The sequence below is a fragment of the Mandrillus leucophaeus genome, unplaced genomic scaffold, assembly GCF_000951045.1.
Source record: "Mandrillus leucophaeus isolate KB7577 unplaced genomic scaffold, Mleu.le_1.0 Scaffold50, whole genome shotgun sequence".
Classification (NCBI taxonomy): domain Eukaryota; kingdom Metazoa; phylum Chordata; class Mammalia; order Primates; family Cercopithecidae; genus Mandrillus; species Mandrillus leucophaeus.
In genome coordinates this window covers 1,127,544-1,149,096 of record NW_012105365.1, presented here as the reverse complement: position 1 = coordinate 1,149,096, position 21,553 = coordinate 1,127,544, and the positions used below count along the sequence as shown (strand labels likewise).

At 40.0% G+C, this 21,553-nt stretch overlaps 1 protein-coding gene across 8 annotated transcripts; it reads left to right on the top strand.

Annotated features, from left to right (window-relative positions):
- The first annotated feature begins 204 nt into the window (after positions 1-204).
- CLDN12 (claudin 12) lies at positions 205-13,172 on the top strand. 8 transcript variants are annotated; one of them, XM_011996003.1, is made up of 4 exons: positions 205-420; positions 2,381-2,470; positions 9,238-9,280; positions 9,873-13,172. In XM_011996003.1, exon 4 carries the CDS (start codon positions 9,906-9,908, stop codon positions 10,638-10,640), a length of 735 nt encoding a protein of 244 aa, XP_011851393.1. In that variant the 5' UTR covers positions 205-420; positions 2,381-2,470; positions 9,238-9,280; positions 9,873-9,905; the 3' UTR covers positions 10,641-13,172. The 8 variants fall into 8 exon arrangements, with proteins under 8 accessions (XP_011851393.1, XP_011851390.1, XP_011851392.1 ...); XM_011996004.1 differs by having other exon boundaries at positions 310-420; positions 9,238-9,292; XM_011996005.1 differs by having other exon boundaries at positions 338-420; positions 2,381-2,474.
- Positions 13,173-21,553: the final 8,381 nt, after the last annotated feature.

Genomic DNA, 21,553 nt, shown 5'->3' with positions numbered 1-21,553 from the left:
AAGAATTTTTGCTAACCTTCTTACAGGCAAGTCACCTTCACTGGGGAATATTTACTTAGGTACCCAACTCAAAACTACTTTTAGTTTTGTTTCGTTTGGCCTTTTTTTTTCTTTAACCGATAACCCAATTCTAGACAGAACACAAGGTGCAAGAGAAATCCGGGGAGGTGGAGGGGGAAAAAGGGAAAGGCGGGAGGTCGTCGCAGGATGTTGCTGGCGGCTGGCGGCCCAGTGGATTCTGGGAATTGTAGTCCCAGCCATCCAGGGCATTGCCGTTGAGGGCCACGGGAGAACCTGACTGCGCTCCCAGAAGCCTCCGGTGTGCCTCTCTGGGAACGCACTTCCTGGGACGCTGAGAGGGAGACGCTCCAAGAGGCTCCTCAGTGTGGGCGAGTAAAATGCCCTGCGTGTGAGAAGCAGGTAGGTGTGGTCAAGATGTTCCGATTTCTGGGTCTTTTGCATAAGTAACTGAGGATTTTATGTAAAATAGCTAAATCCAGGGGAATCGGGAGCATTGGAAAACGCTGACCACATCTGTGGATGTGAAAATTGAGTAGGTATTTGATAAGGCTTTAAAAAATTATTTTGTACACAGGAATATGGAAATGTCGAGGTGTGTTGCCGGAACCGCCAAGGGCTGGGAGCTTTGCTGGCGCGAGTTTGTGGGGGAGCCCAAGCTGCTATTTTTGAATAACCAGCTGATGCTGGTTGTGTAATGATGACCTGCTTGCGGTTCAAACCCACTCAGTGTTGCAGGGATGGGCTAGCTCTGAGAGCGTTAACAGTCGCTGTTGCGGTCTCTCTCCATTGGCTGTAAATAGTAGGGCATTTTTTTCTTTCTGCCAGGTCTGCGTCTACTAAGCACAGGGCTCTTCGAAAAGAGGGAGGAGGAGAGGAGGCGGAGGGGGGCGGAGGGGGATGCGGATTGCCCTGGGAGCTTGTTTTGCTTTTCTGTAAGTTCTATGTTCCCGGCCTTGTAAGGGGCCCATAGCCACGGGAAAGGTCAGACTTGGTGACCTCACTTAAAATGATTGCCCAAGGAGTCTATGTGTGTTATTAATTGTAAAGCGATTTCCTCTGACTTTGGAGTGAGGAATTATGCTTGATACCAACTCAAGAAACACATTTGGGGTGGGGGAGGGGTTGTGGGGGACTGGACTGAAATCTCCGAGCAGCCAGTTGTAGAGAGCATTCTACATAATGATCATAATAGGGCTAGTGATGAACGCCTCAATCCAGGAAACTCTCAGGCGCACATAATAAGGAGTTTCCATTCTCATCTTACCTGTTTGAGATGAATGGTATTTGAAGAGGAAGTGACTAATGTTTAAAGTAGGTATATAGAAGCATCTTCAAATGGCAGGTTGAGCCATTGGTGGTTGAGCCATTTTTTTTAAGCATTCTAGTTGCAAATTTCAGGATGCAGAATTCAGATCAATTTTGTCTGGTCTTGTTGTCAGTGTCCTTTTTTAAAATTTAAAAGAAAATTTCTTTTGCTTCCAAGACAACTGCACAATCTTCCCCACCTTCCTTATCCTTTCACCGTAGTCATAAAAATGATCTAAAGCATTCATTAAATATCAATCATATATTCCCAAGACAGCAAAGTGTTTTTCATCCCCATTTCTCCTATATTCTCAAGTCACAAAACGAGTTAATTTTTTCCTTCTATTTCTATGTATTTTTCTGTATTCTATATATTTCTCATATATAATGCATGAATTAAGGAATAAACAGCCTTTTAATTTTTATTTTTGTATTATTTGAGACAGATCATTGCTGTCATCCAGGCTGGAGTGCAGTGGCATGATCATGACTCACTGTGGCCTCAAACTCCTGGGCTCAAGTGATCCTCCCAGGTCAGCCTCCCAAGAAGCTGGGACAACAGGTGTGCACCATCACATCTGGCTAATTATTATTATTATTATTTATTATTTATTTTTTTGAGCCAGAGTCTCCCTCTGTCGCCCATGCTGGAGTGCAGTGGTGCAATCTCGGCTTACTGTAACCTCCGCCTCCCAGGTTCAAGCAGTTCTTGTGCCTTAGCCTCCCAAGTAACTGGGACTATAGGCATGAGCCACCATGCCCGGCTAATTTTTGTATTTTTAGGACAAATGGGGTTTTGCCATGTTGGCCAGGCTGGTCTTGAACTCCGGCTCAAGTGATCATCCCGCCTCAGCTTCCGAAAGTGTTGGAATTACAGATGTAAGCCACTGCACCCCTGTTCAACTGCCTTTTTAAAAAATTTACTATCTGCCCTTTTTAGTATAACATTTCATTGGTTTTAGGTGATTACTAATTTCTTCTAATTCATGGGAATTCAAGCAGAGCTTTTAGAGAAGTACTGTGTTAATTTGGAGTGTTTTTCCTATTTCTTTAGGCTCAGATTATTGCTACTGTGTATTCAGATCTGCATGTTTATCTTCCAAGCTGAATAAAGCTGTTTTGGAACTGTCAGGTACCTCAAAGGGTAAGTACGTCCTTTAATTATATCTTATTTCCCTCCCTCCTGCTACCATGTCTGCCAACAATGACTCTTTTTTTTCCTCTTGTTCAACAAAATAAATGTATAGGACAGACTTCTCTTGTGAGTGCAATGATTGATGACTTACAGTTTCTCAGAAAACCCAAATTATAGGTGGAAGGAACTCTCAATGTTACCATCAAGAATTAAGTTAGGGCTGGGCATGGTGGCTCAGCCCTGTAATCCCAGCACTTTAAGAAGCTGAGGTGGAAGGATCCGTTGCGCCTGGGAGTTTGAGACCATCCTGGGCAACATAACGAGATCCTGTTTGTATGAGAAAATTTTAAAAAATACCTCACACCAGTTAGAATGGCAATCATAAAAAAGTCAGGAAACAGATGCTGGAGAGGATGTGGAGAAATAGGAACACTTTTGCACTGTTGGTGGGATTGTAAACTAGTTCAACCATTATGGAAAACAGTATGGCGATTCCTCAAGGATCTAGAACTAGATGTACCATATGACCCAGCCATACCATTACTGGGTATATACCCAAAGGATTATAAATCATGCTGCTATAAAGACACATGCACATGTATGTTCATTGCAGCACTATTCACAATAGCAAAGACTTGGAATCATCCCAAATATCCATCAGTGACAGACTGGATTAAGAAAATGTGGCACATATACACCATGGAATACTATGCAGCCATAAAAAAGGATGAGTTTGTGTCCTTTGTAGGGACATGGATGCAGCTGGAAACCATCATTCTCAGCAAACTATCGCAAGAACAGAAAACCAAACACCGCATGTTCTCACTCATAGGTGGGAACTGAACAATGAGATCACTTGGACTCGGGAAGGGGAACATCACACACTGGGGCCTATTATGGGGAGGGGGGAGAGGGGAGGGATTGCATTAGGAGTTATACCTGATGTAAATGACGAATTGATGGGTGCTGACGAGTTGATGGGTGCAGCACAGCAACATGGCACAAGTATACATATGTAACAAACCTGCACGTTATGCACATGTACCCTAGAACTTAAAGTATAATAATAATTAAAAAAAAAAATTAGCCAGGTGTGGTTGCACATGCCTATAGCCCCAGCTACTCTGGAAGCTGAGGTGGGAGGATTGCTTGAGCCTGGGAGGTCGAGGCTGCAGTGAGCCATGATTGCACCACTGCACTCCAGCCTGGGTAAGAAAGCAAGACCCTGTCTCAAAAAAAAAAAGCCAGCTGCTATTAGACATATGTACTCTTGTAACTCTCTTGTAACTATAACTCAGAATTGTGCCTGGAAAAAATAGTGTAGGATCTATGAGATCTGTGACTTCCTAAAGCTCTCAGCCACTGTTCCCGCTCCAGCCTTCTTTAAATTCTATTCAAAACCATAGAAAATATATACTTTGAAAATATTTTTATTTGAAATTATGTCTTTGATAACATTTAATTGTATACCAAATTTTATCTTCTTTTCTGAAAGTCATAGTGGAACAGAGGGTCAAATGACAAATCTGAAGTGGTTATTTGAAATAGAGTCTATATTTGATTTGGTCAGTGTCTCCAAAGAGAATGTTCTGTCCTTCCTGTTATGTGACTGTAACCATCTGTGGTCATTTGCTGAGGGTCCAGAAGAAAAGTATGTTTCTAGTTGAAAAAAGTAAATAAGCCTGCTAATAATCATTACTGACTTACATTTCTGACCGTATTCTGGTTTACAAAGGACTTTGCTATTCATGATTTTACTACTTTGTGGTATACTTTACAGATGAAAAATTTGAGGTTCAGGGGACATAAGTGACTTGTCCAGTTTGTAAATGATAGGTTCTGAGTGGTATTCAGGTCTTTGGTCTCCTGGACAACAATACCAAGCAGCTTCCTAGATGGAAACAACAGACACACTTAGGTGTATGTACGACGTAGCTCAAAGCTGTCATCCAGCTAGTACTCATGACTGCTTGTCAGATTTGTTAAAGTGTTCTCAGCCTGGCACATTTTCCACAGTCCCTAATTAGGGATTTTCACATGGCAAAAAGATGTTTTTTTCTCCATTAAAAAATATATATATTGTTTAGCTTTACTAAATATTAATTTGATATATTAACCACTCTTAAGAGAAGTATGTCTAATTCATGACACACCTGTTAAATTGAAAACAGAAGAATCAACACCGGAACAATGGACTTTTTGTTTTTGAAATGGAGTCTCGGGGTTTCATCATATTGGCTAGGCTGGTCTGGAACTCCTGACCTTGTGATCTGCCTGCCTCGGCCTCCTAAAGTTCTGGGATTACAGGCACGAGCCACCGCGCCTGGCCAGGAATAATTGACTTTCAAAGCATTGTTGAAGTTAGCCAGCATTGCTAAACCTAGATATGTATTCCTAGAAGCATAGTCTGCATATAGGTACCTAAGGCTGGCCTCGTCTTTGCTAAGCACAGGTTTCTGGGGGAAGAAAATGAATGTTGTTTTGTAAAATAAAGAGTCTTTTGGCCAAAAAGGAGAAGGCAGGGGCACAGTCTAGAAGCAGTCTGGATGTATCAGAATGCAGGGTGGTATGAATTGTCCCAAATGAAGCGAATGGAACTGAGACTAAATTTCTGTGTGTATTCTGACTAGAGTTATACAGAACCTCCATTTGTTTGCTCATTCATTCAGAAAATAATTGAGTGCCTTTTATGTGCCAGTATAGGACACAGTGAACAAAACAAAGGGATCTCTGTCCTGGAATTCACAGTCTGATGGGAAAGAAAACAACACTGAACAAGGAATTATAAGAATGATCACTGCTACTGAAGAAAAAGTGCAAAAATGCTACCACAGCATATAACCAGGGGTGGGGGGAAGTTTAGGGCAAGCCTCCCTGGACACTAGAAGAATGAGTAAATATTAGCCAAGCAAATAATAGGTTGGAATTAAGAAAGTTCTAGGAGAAAGACCATGAGGGAAGGCCCTTAACCGAATTAGAAAGTGGAAAATTTGGGAAGTTAAAAGAAAGGTGGTGTGGCTGCATAGACTGTAGTGTGTAGGGTGGAAGAGTGGCACTTAAGAAGGTTGAGAATTTGGTAGGAATCAGGTGGTGTAAGCTATGGGGAGGATTGGAAACTTTAGAGACTTTATTCTGTGGGAAATGGGAACTTATTGAATGGTAAGAAATGGAATGGCGGATGAGGTTTGCATTTGAAAAAAATTATTGTGAATTAAAACTAAATGACACAGGACAAGAGTAGTCTTTTTACCCTTGCAAGTATGAACAAATCCTAATCTGGAAGTCAACATTAGCTTTGTTTTAAAACATCAAACATATTCTTTCCCCAAACTATCCTATAAAATTTTACTTTAGGCATGGTGGCTTACTTTTGTAATCCCAGCCCTTTGAAAGGCTGAGGTTGGGGGATTGCTTGAGCCCAAGAAGTCAAGACCAGCCTGGGCAACATAGCAAGACCCCATCTCTACAGAAAACCTAAAAGTTAGCCTGGCATGGTGGCATGCACCTGTAATCCCAGCTACTCAGGAGGCTGAGGCAGGAGGATTACTTGAGCCCAGGATCTCAGCTCACTGAAATCTAGTGAGCTGTGATCATGCCTTGCACTCCAGCTTGGGTGATAGAGTAAGACCCTGTCTTAAAATAAATTACTTTCTCTTTCTCGTTGGATATATAACTTATCAAACCATAAGCATGTGAAATTAAGAACAGGGCATAAAAGCGAAGTAGCCAAAAGAAGCTACAAGGAGCTAGACATTAATTCCAGCATCAGGCCAAAATTTAGCTTAAGAATTAAGCTAAAGGTTAATAGTACTTCCCTTCTGAAAAAGTGCCATGGTATCCTTGTTGACTCTGTATAGATAGGCCTTTGTCCATCCCTGAGATCTGAGCTAAAAATGCTTCATCAAAGGCAATTTCAGAGAACCAATATAATATTTGTATTGATTTGATGCAGATTACAGTTAAAAGCACTTCATACTGAAATATATATTGCCCCACCTCTCTTCGTTAATGTCATTTGATAGTCTATAGGCTAAGAATTATAGGAATTTATTTTTCTTAATAATTAATTTTCTTTTTTTTTTGTAGAGATTGGGTCTTGCTATGTTGCCCAAGCTGGTCTCAAACTCCTGGGCTCAAGCTATCCTCCCACCTTAGCCTCCCAAAGTGCTGGGATTACAGGCATGAGCCAATTCGCCCAGGCAGTATACTGCTTCTGAAAGCAAGAAGGAATTGTGATTGCATTAGGACTTTGAGTGGGTTATCTGAAGACTTCTGAAGCTTGAGAGAAACAGAGGGAACCTTTTTCTTATGTCTTCACAACTTTAATCAAATCCTTATTCTCCTTCATTTCTCAGTCTTTAACTCCTGGCTGATAAAGTTTTATGAACAGGTACCTTATTCACTTTGCTTAACACCTAACAATAATCACTTGATATGTAGTAATTATACAGTTGATTCACCACCAGCACTTTAAGTTTACATAAAACAGCTGTTTCTTTCCACAAGCCTGTCTGTAGACACATTGGGAGCAAGGTTCAGGTCTCAGTGGGCTTGGTGTTTTTCCAGGGCCTACGTTTACATAAAACAGCTGTTTTTTCCCACAAGTCTGTCTATAGACACATTGGGAGCAAGGTCCAGGTCTCAGTGGTCTTGGTGTTTTTCCAGGGCCTAACAGAGTGTTTTGTGTATGCTAGACACTCAGCATGATGTAAGTACTTGTTGAATAAATGATTGCTTCTTACCAATAACTACTTCCTTGTACAGTTCTTCATTACCAGTGGCCCACCTTTGTGAGTTACTGGGGTCTTTGTACAGAGCCCACTACTCGTTTATTCAAATAATCCTAGAATCACTTGTGTGCCAGGCACACAAGTTGTATGGGGGGATAGGTGAATAAGCAAAGACCACCAGAGAGCTGTATCCTAGAGTTTGGCATCTCTAGTAGCTTTTTCCAGTGCAAACATTCTCAAATCTATACTAGTTTCCATTGCTGTACTGAGGTGTTTGGTTGCCACAATTAAGCAAGACAACTTTTTCCCAGTTTGCATGGAAAAAAATACTGTAATTTGTCTCTCCCTTTCACAAAATTTTCTTAAACAATTGCTACTTCTAATAATATTGACAGAAGGTAACATAATAAATAGTAAACTAATACTAATGGAAAAACTTAGAACTAACCATGTTTAACTTGAGAGCTTTAAAAATGGTTACTTGTGGTTAAACTCTGATTTTATATTGTACATTTATATATGCTTTGTATATATTTGAATATATATGTATGTACACATAGGCATTTTTTTGGTTAGTAAAATTATTCTAGCTGGGCACAGTTGCTCATACCTATAATCCCAAGTTGTCATTTCAGCACTTTTGGAGGCCAAGGCAGTAAGATTGCTTGAGGCCAGGAGTTAGAGACCAGCCTGGCCAACATGGTGAAACCAGTTCTCTAAAAGAAAGAAAAAAAGAAAGGGAAGAAGTATTGGGGGGTGGAAGGAGGGAGGAGGGCTGGTTCACACCTGTAATCTCAGTACTTTGGGAGGCTGACGCTGGTGGATTGCTTGAGCACAGTTTGAGACCAGCTTAGGCAACATGATAAAACCCTGCCTCTACAAAAAAACAAAAAACAAAAATTAACATAGTGACATGTGCCTGTGGTCCCAGCTACTCAGGAGGCTGAGGTGGGAGGATCGCTTGAGCCTGGGGGGTCAAGGCTGCAGTGAGCCATGATTGTGTCACTGCACTCTAGCCTGGGCAACAGGGTAAGACTTGTTTCAAAAAAAAGAAAAAAAAGAAAAAATTATTCCTGTATTATATGACTAGATTAAATATGCAAATAACATTGTTTTCTAAAGAACATTGTGCCTTCCACTGGAATTCATGAGAATCACATTCTAAGCCAGTTTCCTAGCATTTTGGTCATAATTGTCTTTCTGATCCTAAAAACTTAGAAACAAAACTTCACCATCCCAGCAGATACTATTTGATTCTGCAAAGGATGATGGAACTGTATACAGAAATAAAAATTATTCTCAACCTTGCCCCTTCATCATGCTCTGACCAAAAAAAGTAAACCTTATTGAAGTAGTCTGCTCTATTTCCTCATAGTAGGTATTATAGAAGGCAGAGAAAAAACATTTTAGTCCTGCTTCGAGAGTGAATATCAGACCCTTGAGGAAATTAAAGCTGAATATAATGCAAGCTTTTTATAGTTTGTCATATACAGAAAAAGAACATAGCCTTTTAATTTGTAATGAAAGGCCTGGTGACTGTTTTTCTTATAATAGCATTAATAGAAATAGGTTGTCATTACATGAAAATGTTTGCATTCATCTTATATGAACAGTAGTAGTAATAACCAACAAGTGCTGTAGATTTCCCTGAAAAGCACTTGGGTCATCTTGAATCAACAAGGAAGTAATTAAGCAGAAGAATTTCAGGGACCAATGTTCTCATCTTTTCATTTGACTGACTCATTGGAGATGAGCTCATTTACTTTTTATAATTTCCTCGTGTGCCTAGTACATAGGAATGAGATCAGTTTGCTTTTTCTTATTTAACATTCATTCAATGAATGTTCTTTGAACTGCTCTGATGTGCTTGGCATCACATCAGATGCCAAGTGATGAGCTGGGTCACTGAACGCTAAGAAGTAGTTAACACTTGGCGTAGCATTTATTATGTTCTAGACATGTTTTAAGCACTCAACATTATATTATCTCATTGAACCCAAAGAACAACCCTGCGAGGTTGGCACTGTTATTCTTTCCATTTCACAGATGAAGAAAATGAGGCACAGGGAAGTTCTGAATCTGGCCCAAGGTCAGTGAGCTAGTAAGTGAGGAGATGGGGATTAGAATTCAAGCAGCCTTGCTAAGAGTTGACTCTCAACCATTCCCCTGTTCTGTACTGCTTCTTTCCCTACACCTTTGCCTTTTATGAGCCACCTTCACCCCTGCTGCATGAGCATTTGAGGCTGAATTTGTGGTGTTTGTAGCTAACTGACGATTGATGAGTGCGCCCTTGCTATATGAGTGCCTGACATATACAGAGTGCTTGATATATGTGTTTTGAAAGAACGATTATTGACAAACAAGAAGATTGAAGGTGTAATTGTAAGAGATTTTAACATTATCTTGGTTGTTTTTTAATTCTGAAGAAAAATACTGATGACTAAAGATTTTAGTTGCTCCATTACCCAGTCAGTAATAACCAAATGTGTGTGTACCTGTGCTCTGAGGTCACACACACCTGCATGTATATACATTTGTATTGTACGGAGAGGAAACGGGAGAGACTTTCCCTCTTTGCATTGACATTTCATCATTAAATGTTTTGCCAGTTGGCACCACCCTTCCTGCTCTGTTCTGCTATTGTCCCCTCACGATTTATCCTCTTGTGTGTCACCCCCTAGTCTGACTGACAGCACTCCACAAGCTTGCCTGCCATGGGCTGTCGGGATGTCCACGCAGCCACAGTCCTTTCCTTCCTATGTGGAATCGCCTCAGTAGCAGGCCTCTTTGCAGGGACTCTGCTTCCCAACTGGAGAAAATTACGATTGATCACATTCAACAGAAACGAGAAGAACCTGACTGTTTACACAGGCCTGTGGGTGAAATGTGCCCGGTATGACGGGAGCAGTGACTGCCTGATGTACGACACTACTTGGTACTCATCAGTTGACCAGCTGGACCTGCGTGTCCTCCAGTTTGCCCTACCCCTCAGCATGTTGATCGCCATGGGTGCCCTGCTGCTCTGCCTGATTGGAATGTGCAACACTGCCTTCAGGTCCTCGGTGCCCAACATCAAACTGGCCAAGTGTCTGGTCAATAGTGCAGGTTGCCACCTGGTGGCTGGGCTGCTATTTTTCCTGGCAGGTACTGTGAGCCTCTCCCCATCTATCTGGGTCATCTTTTATAACATCCATCTGAACAAGAAGTTTGAGCCAGTCTTTTCATTTGACTATGCAGTGTATGTCACTATTGCTAGTGCTGGGGGCCTGTTTATGACTTCCCTTATACTGTTTATTTGGTATTGTACATGCAAATCTTTGCCTTCTCCTTTCTGGCAACCACTGTACTCCCATCCACCCAGTATGCATACTTACTCACAGCCCTATTCAGCACGCTCTCGCCTCTCTGCCATTGAAATTGACATTCCAGTAGTTTCACACACCACTTAATGGGGAAATAGTTAATTGTTAAAGAAAACTTCTTGTAGCCTCACATTCCCCTTGTGCAAGGAGCTGTTTTGGACCTATATACATTTTCCTTTGTTTTTGACCAATCAATGAAGCCAAATTTGTATGTCCTGGTAGAATGAAGTGCTGCTAGTTTTTATGAGAAGTACATTATATTAAATGTGAATATTTTTATTTTGCTTCTTATACTGGAAGGAATTTTAGCCTTCATATTGATATCTAATTAATTATTTAAGTGGAAGAGGCCTGCATCACAATTGAGGTAATTTAGAGCAACATGTTAAAGAATCATGGTTAGCAGAAGCTGTTGTATACAATCTTCATGAATATTTCAGTATGTATTTTTCTTTTTCTATAATACCTTTAACTGCAAAGAAAAGGCAGTTTCAAATATAAGAAATTTATTTCAGGTAAGGGTAATATTTTAATAGTAGTCAATAATCTAGCTTAAGGCTGTAACTCTTCTCTCTCGGGGCTAATTGTATGAATAGGTGTCAGTATATTGAAGATTACTTTCTTTTGTGACTTTCTTCTACCTCATGCCAGTGTTTAAAAGTAAAATGTATTTTAAATGATGTTAGACTAAGACCACCATTCTAAATATCACCTACTTATGAATAACATATAATAATTTTTAACATTAATGATTCCATAAATTGTGTTATTGGGATTAGAATGTGCTTTATGACAGGTTAGTGTTTCCTCTGAGGCAGAAAACCCTTTTTTGGAGATACCATCCATCAAGCAGTACTCATGCCCGTATACAATCTCTTAGTGGCTAAGAGAAGTAAATAAAAGGGCCATAATCATTTGTTCTCTTTCAGACATAATTTAGTAGGGGACAAGAAGTCTGTTCTTCAGTGACTACAATAGAGATTTACTCTGGTGACTACCTTTTGAGTTATGGGTGATGTAAGGTATGGCTTTACCATAACCTTGATTCATTCACCCTTGATTCATTTCCCACCCCTGTCACTGATTATTTCCTTGAGCATATATCTCTGCCTAACACTTTAGTAGGTGCTATAGAGGATATATGAAACGTATGAGATCTGGTCCCATCCAGTAAGACATTTTAATAGAGAAGATCAAAATGTTACCTGATGGTTGGGGAATAGTCTGACTTCATTGGCAGTTGGCCTTAACTTCTTAATCATTGATCCAGGAATATTTCAACCAGAGGCACAACTTTCTGGCAGACAGACAAATTGTACAACACTAACAATATCCTGGACCTTGAAATTCTGTTTACTTCAGTCCATTGTATCCTTAAGGCACCTGTGCTAGCCTAGATTTTGTAATAGCATTGATTTATGAGAATGGGCAAAAGTGGTAGAGAAATTGTTCCCTCTCCACTTCTGAAAGTATGATGATGTATTAAGGATGGAGGAGTTATTTTTGATGAGGTAACAATTAGATGAAAACCATGTTAAAACTGAGATGAACACTTAGAAATTCAGGGATATTGGGTCTTTAGCCTTATGAATTTGAGCTGCTTATTTAATTAGTGTAATTTGCTACATATTAGTACTATATTCATAAGGATTTTTTATTAACCATTACAGATTTTACAAACAGCTAGTTATATGGTAAACAGATTATTATGCCTTTTTGCAATTCTGAATATGATTCTAGTATTTGTGTAGATGTATTTGGTACTTTTTCCCCTAATTTCAACACTAGTTTATATATATATAGCAAATAAATCTAGTTGTATACATTTTTAAATGCTGTCAGTAGAAAGCACACAAGGTTATGATTTTTTAAATTACTAGCTTCTGATTTCTTTCACTTCTGATCCTTTTCATTTTTCTTAGCTGTAGCTGAGTCTTGATCATTTTAAGACAACGATGAGTAGAATTTTGAGATTAATATTAATTTTCCCTTTTTGTTAATTTCAGTCCCCTCTCACTATGCTTTTGTCCAGAATGATCAAGAATTCTACCATCCCTGGGGTCGTTGTGTATAAACAATGTTAAATAAAGGTAGACTCAGTCATTAACATATTAGACAGTTTTTTTAGTCCATGAGATTGTAAATATAAACATTAACTTTCCTATAAGAATCTTTTGGCTTTGTATTCTATAGCCTCAAATTGGTATTTATTATGGATTCACTAGACAAACAGCTGTTTCCTTATTGTCTTTTTTCTTTAGTGTTTCTGATTTGCTATCAGTAGCTATTTTTAAAGCCATCAAAGGAAAATAATTATTTACAGTTTTTGAAGTCACTTTTGAGCCCTCATCAAGCTCTCATTGTGATGGGAGGGATACCTTTTTTGTTGTTAAAAGCCTATTAATGTTAAAGGCCTTTTATGGAAACCAACTTGGAAAACCACCTTAAATGTGGATGTATCAGATTTGGTTTATCCAGCCATGGGAGAGAAAACCTAAGTTTACTTTACTTGTACATACACACTACAATGGATAGTATGTTTGCTGTAAACTACAATGTAAAACCTCAATAAAAGTGCACTGTACTTCTTGATGTTTATTAAAAGATGTATTTTTACAAGTTTCTGCTTCTGTTTTTTTCCTCAGTGTTTTAAGGTGAAATATTTTGAGAAATGTTTCTCAGATGTCTGTAAATTGAAAAAGACATTTCCATTTAAAGCCCTACAATGTATGAACTCGAAGGCCGGGTGCAGTGACTCACGCCTGTAATCCCAGCACTTTTGGAGGCCAAGGCAGGCGGATCACTTGAGGTCAGACACTTGAGATCATCCTGGCCAACGTGGTAAAACGCTGTCTCTACTAAAAATACAAAAAATTAGCCAGGCATGGTGGTGTGCGCCTGTAATCCCAGCTACTCAAGTGGCTGAGGCACGAAAATTGCTTGAACATGGGAGATGAAGGTTGCAGTGAGTTGAGATCATGCCACTGCATTCCAGCCTGGGTGACAGGGAGTTTGTTTCAGAAAAGGAACTAGAAAGGAATTGGAAAACATGGAACTATTATTCCACAAGTGCCAAGACACTGTATCCATTTCTAAGAGTAGTCTGAGTAGTCCTGTGGTCCTAATAGTTCACTGGGCTTTTTTTTTTTTTTTTTCTTCTTTTCTTTCTTTTTTTTTTTAAGCAGTCCGCAAAGAAACAATTTGTGGGCCAGACTGCCTCATCAATGGAGTTTTCTCAGCCTATGATCTTAGAGACTGGGAGTTCAGTTCTCAAACAGTTAAGTAGAGGGAGCTTTCCATACTCATCAAAGCTCGAGGTTACCAGGAGAAGTGACAGTCATGTCACCTCAACATTTCTGAAACCTGTGATGAACGTATAGTTTTGGATTACACCTGTGTTGGGGCAGTTCTTACATACACTTCTCACTGAAACCTGTGGCTCTATTGGTTAGATGGCCGAGCCATATGTTGCACTGGAAATCAGAAGCTACTTCAAGCTGGGTTACACTAAAGCACAACAGTCCAGAGTGGACTTATTCTGCCAAAAAGTGAGGAAATGCTCAAAGAATTGTGGGAGCTTATCAAATTTCACAGGCTCCAGATTGAAGGTGCTCCCATTGGCCAAATCTGGGACAATCTGAACATCAAAATAAATGATAGTAATGGGTTATAACTCATTGAATAAAATACAAATCCACATGTCCATGCTGATATAAATATGGAAGAAAGAAAAGTTCTTTCTTATAGTAAAATACCAAATAAGAAGTAGAGAAAAAAATGAGAAAAACATCAATGGGGTTAAAACTAATTGACTGAATTTTGTATGAGAGGCAAGATATTTACTTAGTCTCAAAGTACAAAATGGCTTATTAATTTCAGAGAGGAAAATAACTTCATAGTGGATAAACTTGGCAACCTTAGCTGAGTGATCAAGTTTGTCGCCAATAATAAGAAAAAGCAACAACATGCACTTCCTTATATGATGCAAGGAAAAGGCCACCATATTTCTGAGGTCTTGCCTGAGTCTAATCTTGAAACATGCAGCTCACTGGTCCCATTTTTGCTTTTTGTTTCCTTCCCTATCCTGATCTCGTATCTCTTCATTTTTAGAAAAATGCATAAAAATGTAGTCCTATCTCCAAAATATTTTGTAAAATAAACTATTTTAGGAGAGATTTTTTTAAAGAATTTGTCGGATCATCTGTCCTGAAAAACCAAAAAGTCCCTGCAGAAGAGTTGTACATCAAAGTCACAGAAATACAGGACTGGATGGGAACTTAATTAGCTGTTCCATTTCTGTTGGTTAGCAGTGTCTTCAATCTGAAAGCATATTCACGTTACCCCACACACACTAGAGGACCCTTTCCAGGAGAGGCTCATTCACCTTGTACCTGCTGGGTGGCTCATTACCCCTCCAGCCCAGCCAGCTTCTGTGTCAGTGCCATAGCATGCAAGAAAGCCCTTTAAACCTCACTGCAGGATTGTGGGACTTGGGGAGAAAAAGCACATCTATATCCTGCCTAGTGTTCATATCCAAGTCTGCTATTAAAGGGAGATTTAGGTCGGTTTGTTGTATTTTGTTTCAAAATAGGCCAACTTTTCAGACTGTTCTATAGAAAATTGTATTCAGCAAAATTTGGGGAAGATAGCAAGATGGGGGATGAGAAGAAAAGACAAGAACCTTTTTCTTATATGAAAAACCCAGTGTGACTGGACCTCTTAGCAAAAGTCTAGTAATCATGATTTTGGGGTGGTCTTATTAACCAAAATCCTCTTTAGAAAGATGGAATATGTACTCATATCTCCAGGATTTTGCTTTATAGAAAAAAAGGCACCGCTTCTCATTAAGAGAAAAGACATTATTGATACTTTACATTATATAATACCTAGTGGCCTTGTTCCCAAGGTTCACTCTCAAATTGTTGAAAGTGAATCTAGTAAATAAATCTAGGTAACTCACTTAAATTTTTAAGTAACTTTTGCCTTTCTCTCCATGCCCCCTTTCTTGACCTCACTTTCAAAAGATAATCTTGTGGTGTGGAAGATCCAGGTGGCAGTTTAGCACCAGGAGGCTGCTGCAGGGAACCCCCAGGCCCTGGTAGCCCTTCTCTGGGGTGAGCCCATCTTCACCTTTGCTGGCCATGTGGATGAGGGCGGAGACTCAACTGGTCCCTTGTGTTCCAGAACTGCTAACCTGCTTCTCCTGCTGCTTCTGCTTTAAGAGCTCAAAGGTATTAGTGGAGTGCTGGAGCCAAGTGGTACTGGCCCCCAAGAACCAGTGTGTACATCTCTTCCCAATCCCCCAACCTGTGACATCATATTGGTTGCTTGGAATTGGTCAGGGTGAAAGTACTTATGCTCTAGAAATTGTTAAATGCTACAAGTTAGGGCTTTGCTTTGCCTTTTCCTGAGAGCTGACTGTTAAACATTTACTGGCACACCACTGCTTAGGCAAGACACGTTTGCTCAGATTCAGGTTAGCTAATGAGGAAATGAGAAATCATAGGAATGCTGAGAGTTGTAAAACTTTATCTGTGATAAAGGGGCTATCTGAAATAGCCTCTTAACAGGTCTCTCTGTCTCCAATATTGCTCTCCTACCCTACCACAAATTTATCCTATACACAAGGCTGCAGAACGATCCTAATAAAATGCAACTGAGGCCAGGCGCGGTGACTCATGCCTGTAATCCCAGCACTTTGGGAGGCTGAGGCAGGTGGATCACCTAAGGTCAGGAGTTCAAGACCAGCCTGGCCAACATGGCAAAACCCCGTCTCTACTAAAAAATACAAAACCGGGTGTGATGGCATGTGCCAGTAGTCCCAGCTACTCAGGAGGCAGAGGACAGGAGAATCGCCTGAACCCGGGAGACAGAGGTTGCAGTGAGCCGAGATCGCACCACTGCACTCCAGCCTGAGTGACAGAGCAAACCCGTCTCAAAACAGAAAAAAAAATAAAACTGATACCTAGTTTCTCCCATACTTAAAATAAAATTTGGCAGCTATACCTTAGAACAGTCTAAGCACAGAGACATGAGTTGTCTAGGAGAAGAATTTTTTCACTGTGCCCAGAGATGATAAGACTGTTGGTGATTATTGACACTAACAATATCTCACAAGACAAACATGTAAAAAAAAGTGAATTTAATAATAAATAACGGGAAATATCCCTTTTCTGTGACTAAATTGGTCACATTTCTTATTCAAGGAATATCTGTTTCCTGTATTATTCCAAGAATATCTGTTTTCTCTATTATTCATTATTATAGAAAGAGTGGCATGATGAATGTGGTAGCTAGCCTTCAAGATGGACCCAGTGATCTTGCTTCCTGATATTCATACCCTGTGTATTTTCTTCTCCCATTGAGCAGGCTGTGTTACCAGTAGGATTTTGCAGAAATTATGATGTGTGACTTCTGAGGTTACAGATCATAAAAGACATAGCTTCTGTTTTGTTCTCTCTTGGATCACTTACTCTGGGGTAAACCAGCCACAATGTTGTGAGGACACACACAGCTGTAGGATTAACATAGGAAGAGCTGAGACCTTCTGCCAACAATCTGTACCAATTTGCCACCCATGTAAGAAAGCCATTTTGGAAGTGAATTTCCCTAACCCCAACCAAACCTTTAGATAACTGCAACCCTGGCCAATGTCTTGAATGCAACCAGAGTGAGAGACTGAAAACCAGCATCACTCAGCTAAGCCCTCCCACCTTCTTGACCCACACAAATTGGATGAAACAATTCTTATTGTTGTTTTAAGCTGCTAAATTTGGGGGAGGTTGTTATGCAGCAGTAGATAACTAATGCAAAGAGCACAGAGCAGTTGCAGGGGATCAATCCTGAGGAGTATTTATGCTATAAGTACTGTGAGCTTTCCTTGCTGCATATCAGAAAAGCTCTTTCTCATGATCTCAGATTCCCTTGGAAGGTGCTGACTATTGCTATAATGTGGTGAAACAACTTAATCTGAAGGTAGGGAGAAGGGAAGATCTGAGCTTAGATTGGGAGCAGAGTTCTTCCTAATTTTGGTTAGGTATGAATGGCTGCTATTGTTACCAAAGCAATAAACCGAACACTGGTCATACCTGGGGTTTGGAATAGAAGATAAACACATTTGCAATCAAATCAATCTGATACACATAGTGGTTATGTTGTCATATGGTTATTAGGAACGAATAAACCAATTCTATAAAAAATACATCATCTGTTAGTTTTTATCCAACTAGCCAGTTGTATCTAGGGCCAACCCTTTAAGAAGATACAACTGATAGTTTCTCATCTGGGAGCGGAAATAGCTGATTCCAAGATTTTAGGCAGTTGAATTGAAGTGATGCCTCCCTCCAGTAGCAGCAGAACACTACAGCTTATTCCTCCTGCTATAGCACTGCAGGAGGAATATTGTTAACCAGAGTTAACAATAATTTTATTGTATATTTTCAAATAGTGAGGAGAGGATTTTGAATCTTCCCAACCCAAAGAAATGATAAATGTTTGAGGTGATGGATATGCTAATTGCCCTGATTTGATCATTACACATTGTACACATGTTCAAAATATCCCACTGTATCCCATAAATATGTACAATTATTATATGTCAATTAAAATAATAATAATAAATAGCAAGATAAAAGCCCATAGCAGTGGTTGTGAGATAAGGGTTGGGAGAAGGGAGCTGAATTGTACTGACATTTCAGTATAGTGAATTTAATCTGATTGTTTTCGTAACATTTGGCTGAATCTGATGGCTTTAGACTTTTCAAAGGAAGCAGCCTAAGGACAGTTGAGCTCCTAGGTTGGGAATAAAAGAAGTTCACGGAAGAAAATGTGACTGAATTGAAGGAATGGATGCCTTTTGCCCTTCTGCTGTTTTCAGGCTGCTTCTCTCCCCTCTCAGCCTGTACAACTTGTCAGGCACTAAGGTTGAGAAAGCCATAAAATGCTAGTGAAATACGGAGAGACTGTTAAGTTTTCCCCCACAATGCCAATGGACTTAAGCTAGCTTTGGCAGAGAACAGAGCAGGAATTAAGGAAACCCCAACACCTTGTGGCAAATGAGAATTATCTAGTTCGGCTCCAAATGAAATTCTGTGCCCTTAGGAGTGATATTGTGAAAGAATGATGAACAAAAAATCAATTTATTCACAGAACAAAAGCATATCAGTGTTAAAGAAATAAAGGAATTATTATTATTATTATTATTATTTATTTTTTTTTTTTTTTTGAGACGGAGTCTCCTTCTGTCCCCCAGGCTGGAGTGCAGTGGCACAATCTCGGCTCACTGCAAGCTCCGCCTCCCGGGTTCACGCCATTCTCCTGCCCCAGCCTTCCGAGTAGCTGGGACTACAGGCACCCGCCACCCACGCCCGGCTAATTTTTTTTTGTTTTTTGTTTTTTGTTTTTTGTTTAGTAGAGAAGGGGTTTCACCATGTTAGCCAGGATGGTCTTGATCTCTTGACCTCGTGATCCGCCCACCTCGGCCTCCCAAAATGCTAGGATTACAGGCGTGAGCCACCGCGCCCGGCCAGGAATTAAAATTTTAAAGATGTTTCAGAAAGAAAAAAATGGCCAAAAAAAAAAAAAAAATGGTCTTATCCTGATTTTTTACTTAAAATCCCTGCCGTTGTCAGTCACCTATCAAGAGACTGGCAGCCTGTTTTTCTATGTTTATGTGTTTATTTTGTTTCTGCAGATGCCTCTGAAATCTTTGTTAGAGGCAAAGGCACTCAGACTGCCAAGAGAAATTAGCAATGTTTCCACTGTGGCATAGACACAGATCACACCAAGGGCAAATAGAATCATTCCCCTGCATACAGCCCCAACTCCTGCAGGATCTGTGCTTTTGGCTGGTATGGTGACATGAGGGCAGGGTCGGCCTCATGGGCATGTGGCCTGTGCAGTCACAGAAAACTCAGCACTCAGAAGGGCTCTGCTCTTGTTTTAATATTCTGTGGTGGGTTTCTTGAAATTCTTAATTTTTGAACAAGTGATCCTGCATTTTCATTTTTCAGTGGGCTCCACAAATTATGTAGCTCATCCTGTGTCAGTGTGCTCTGGGGAAGGCAACACACCAGCTTTGGAGGTAGGCAGGCTTGGAATTCCATCTAAACTGCCTCTTACTACACAATGGGAAAATTATCCTCTGAACTTCAGATTTTCATCTGCAATTAGGACAATGCCGTCTACCTCTTGGTGTTATTGTGAGGATTAGACACTGTTTTGAAGGAATGCAGGTAAAGTGTCTAGAACAGTACACCTGGCTTCACTGCAATTATTCATAAAAGCCAAGTCTGTATATTGAATCCCAGTTGAAGTTAGTGCTGGTCATAAAAATAAGAAAAATATGTTTTCTTTAGAAAAGCAGCTCTCTCTTTTACATCTTACAGGAAGCTGTGGACTTACATTGCCACAGCTATCACTGTTGCCAGGATTCTCATGGCTTCTTATTGCAGTTGCAGCCAAAGTAGAGAGCAAGAAAATTAACAATCCTCTTAAATATTAGCTGCTTCTTGTAAGGTAGTTGTTTTTCATGATTCCATACCAGAAACAAGTAAGTCAATGAATTTTCCCAATTCTTTTAAGAAGATATTAATGTAACTAAAATACACAATTTAAAATACATGATGCCCTTTCTGATAGCCTGGAGAAAGGATGTTTCTACTGTTCCCACTGTCAAAGCAGCGGGTCTATTCCAGCCCCCAAATAGCTGCAGTCAGAGAAACTTACTTCCTTGTTTATTACTTCCAAAGGTAGAGTGATATTGGAGCACCAATTTACCAAACCCAAACTCTAAGTACTACCTTGATGGGCTGAAGTAGTCCCTATTGTGGGGAGAGGATAGGGAGCTAAGACAGGCCCTGACATTACACAGGGTTGAGATGATGTACCTCAAAACCAATGCCCATGACACCGTGTCTAAATATAGCCTATTCTTGTTATTCATTGTCATTCATTGTCGTTATTTTCTGTAAAGTAGGTATGCATACTGAATAAGCAAGCACCGAACCATTGTTCTTAGAGGAGATTCAGGGTTAAGTCACAATCTTTGGTCACAACATTTTCATCAGTTGGCCAGTACATAATCTTGTTTTATGAGTGTTTCTGTTTAAAGATGCTTTATTTAATGTATATTCTTGAGTCATTATTATTGAACTCATAACCAATAGCACTGTAACTCATGCCTGAAGGAAGCTTATGTAATACACACATTTTCCCTGTAAGGCACATCACAGTCTTCTCCTGCTTAGGAACACTAAGACGGCACTTCCAAACTGCGCTTGGGGGCCATTTTAAACAAAATCACCAACCAAAAGTACAAAGACATGAAAAATGTGGCACTTGTTTCTGGTATGAGAGCTGAAGTGAAGACAGAGTATCACCATCTTAGGCCTCAACTGGGAACATGCACATCAGGCCATTCAAGTTTTCTGTGGCTCTGTGCATGTCCAAGAGTGGCCATGAAAGTACAGTGAGTATTGATTTGGGAGCTACGAATACATTTTAGTGAGTAGGTAAATTTGCAAATGTGGAATGCATAAATAGTGAAGATCAATTGTACATGGAAGTGTACATGATGGAGGAAGTGATTCCACTACCTTAGTAGACTTGAAGAGAAAACACATCCAGATTGTTGATTGAGAGATGTACATACATGTGACATCGGGCAGTATCTCTCACATCATTTTCAAGTAGGATGCAGCAGAGATCACATGAAGTCAGAAGAACTGAGATTTCTGTGGTTTCAGGTCTTTGTCTTACTAGCTGGGCAACTTTGAGTAGGTGTCTGAAAACTTCATTTCTCGGTTTCCACAACTGTCAGTTGAGAACAATAATCATCTTCTTTCAAAGTGTGATTGTGAGGGTGCAGTGGGTTTTTCTTTAAGTTCTGGCTTACTGTGACCTAATTTAGGGGCTAGGATTGAAGATGGTGAATCAGGTGTCATATTGTGTTTTAGAATATTCCTTTGTATATGGTTTGTCTCCCCAGAAAGAAAAGCAGG

Excerpts from the sequence above, each read along its gene's own strand:
- CLDN12 (XM_011996000.1), top strand. The coding sequence starts at position 9,906 with ATGGGCTGTCGGGATGTCCACGCAGCCACAGTCCTTTCCTTCCTATGT.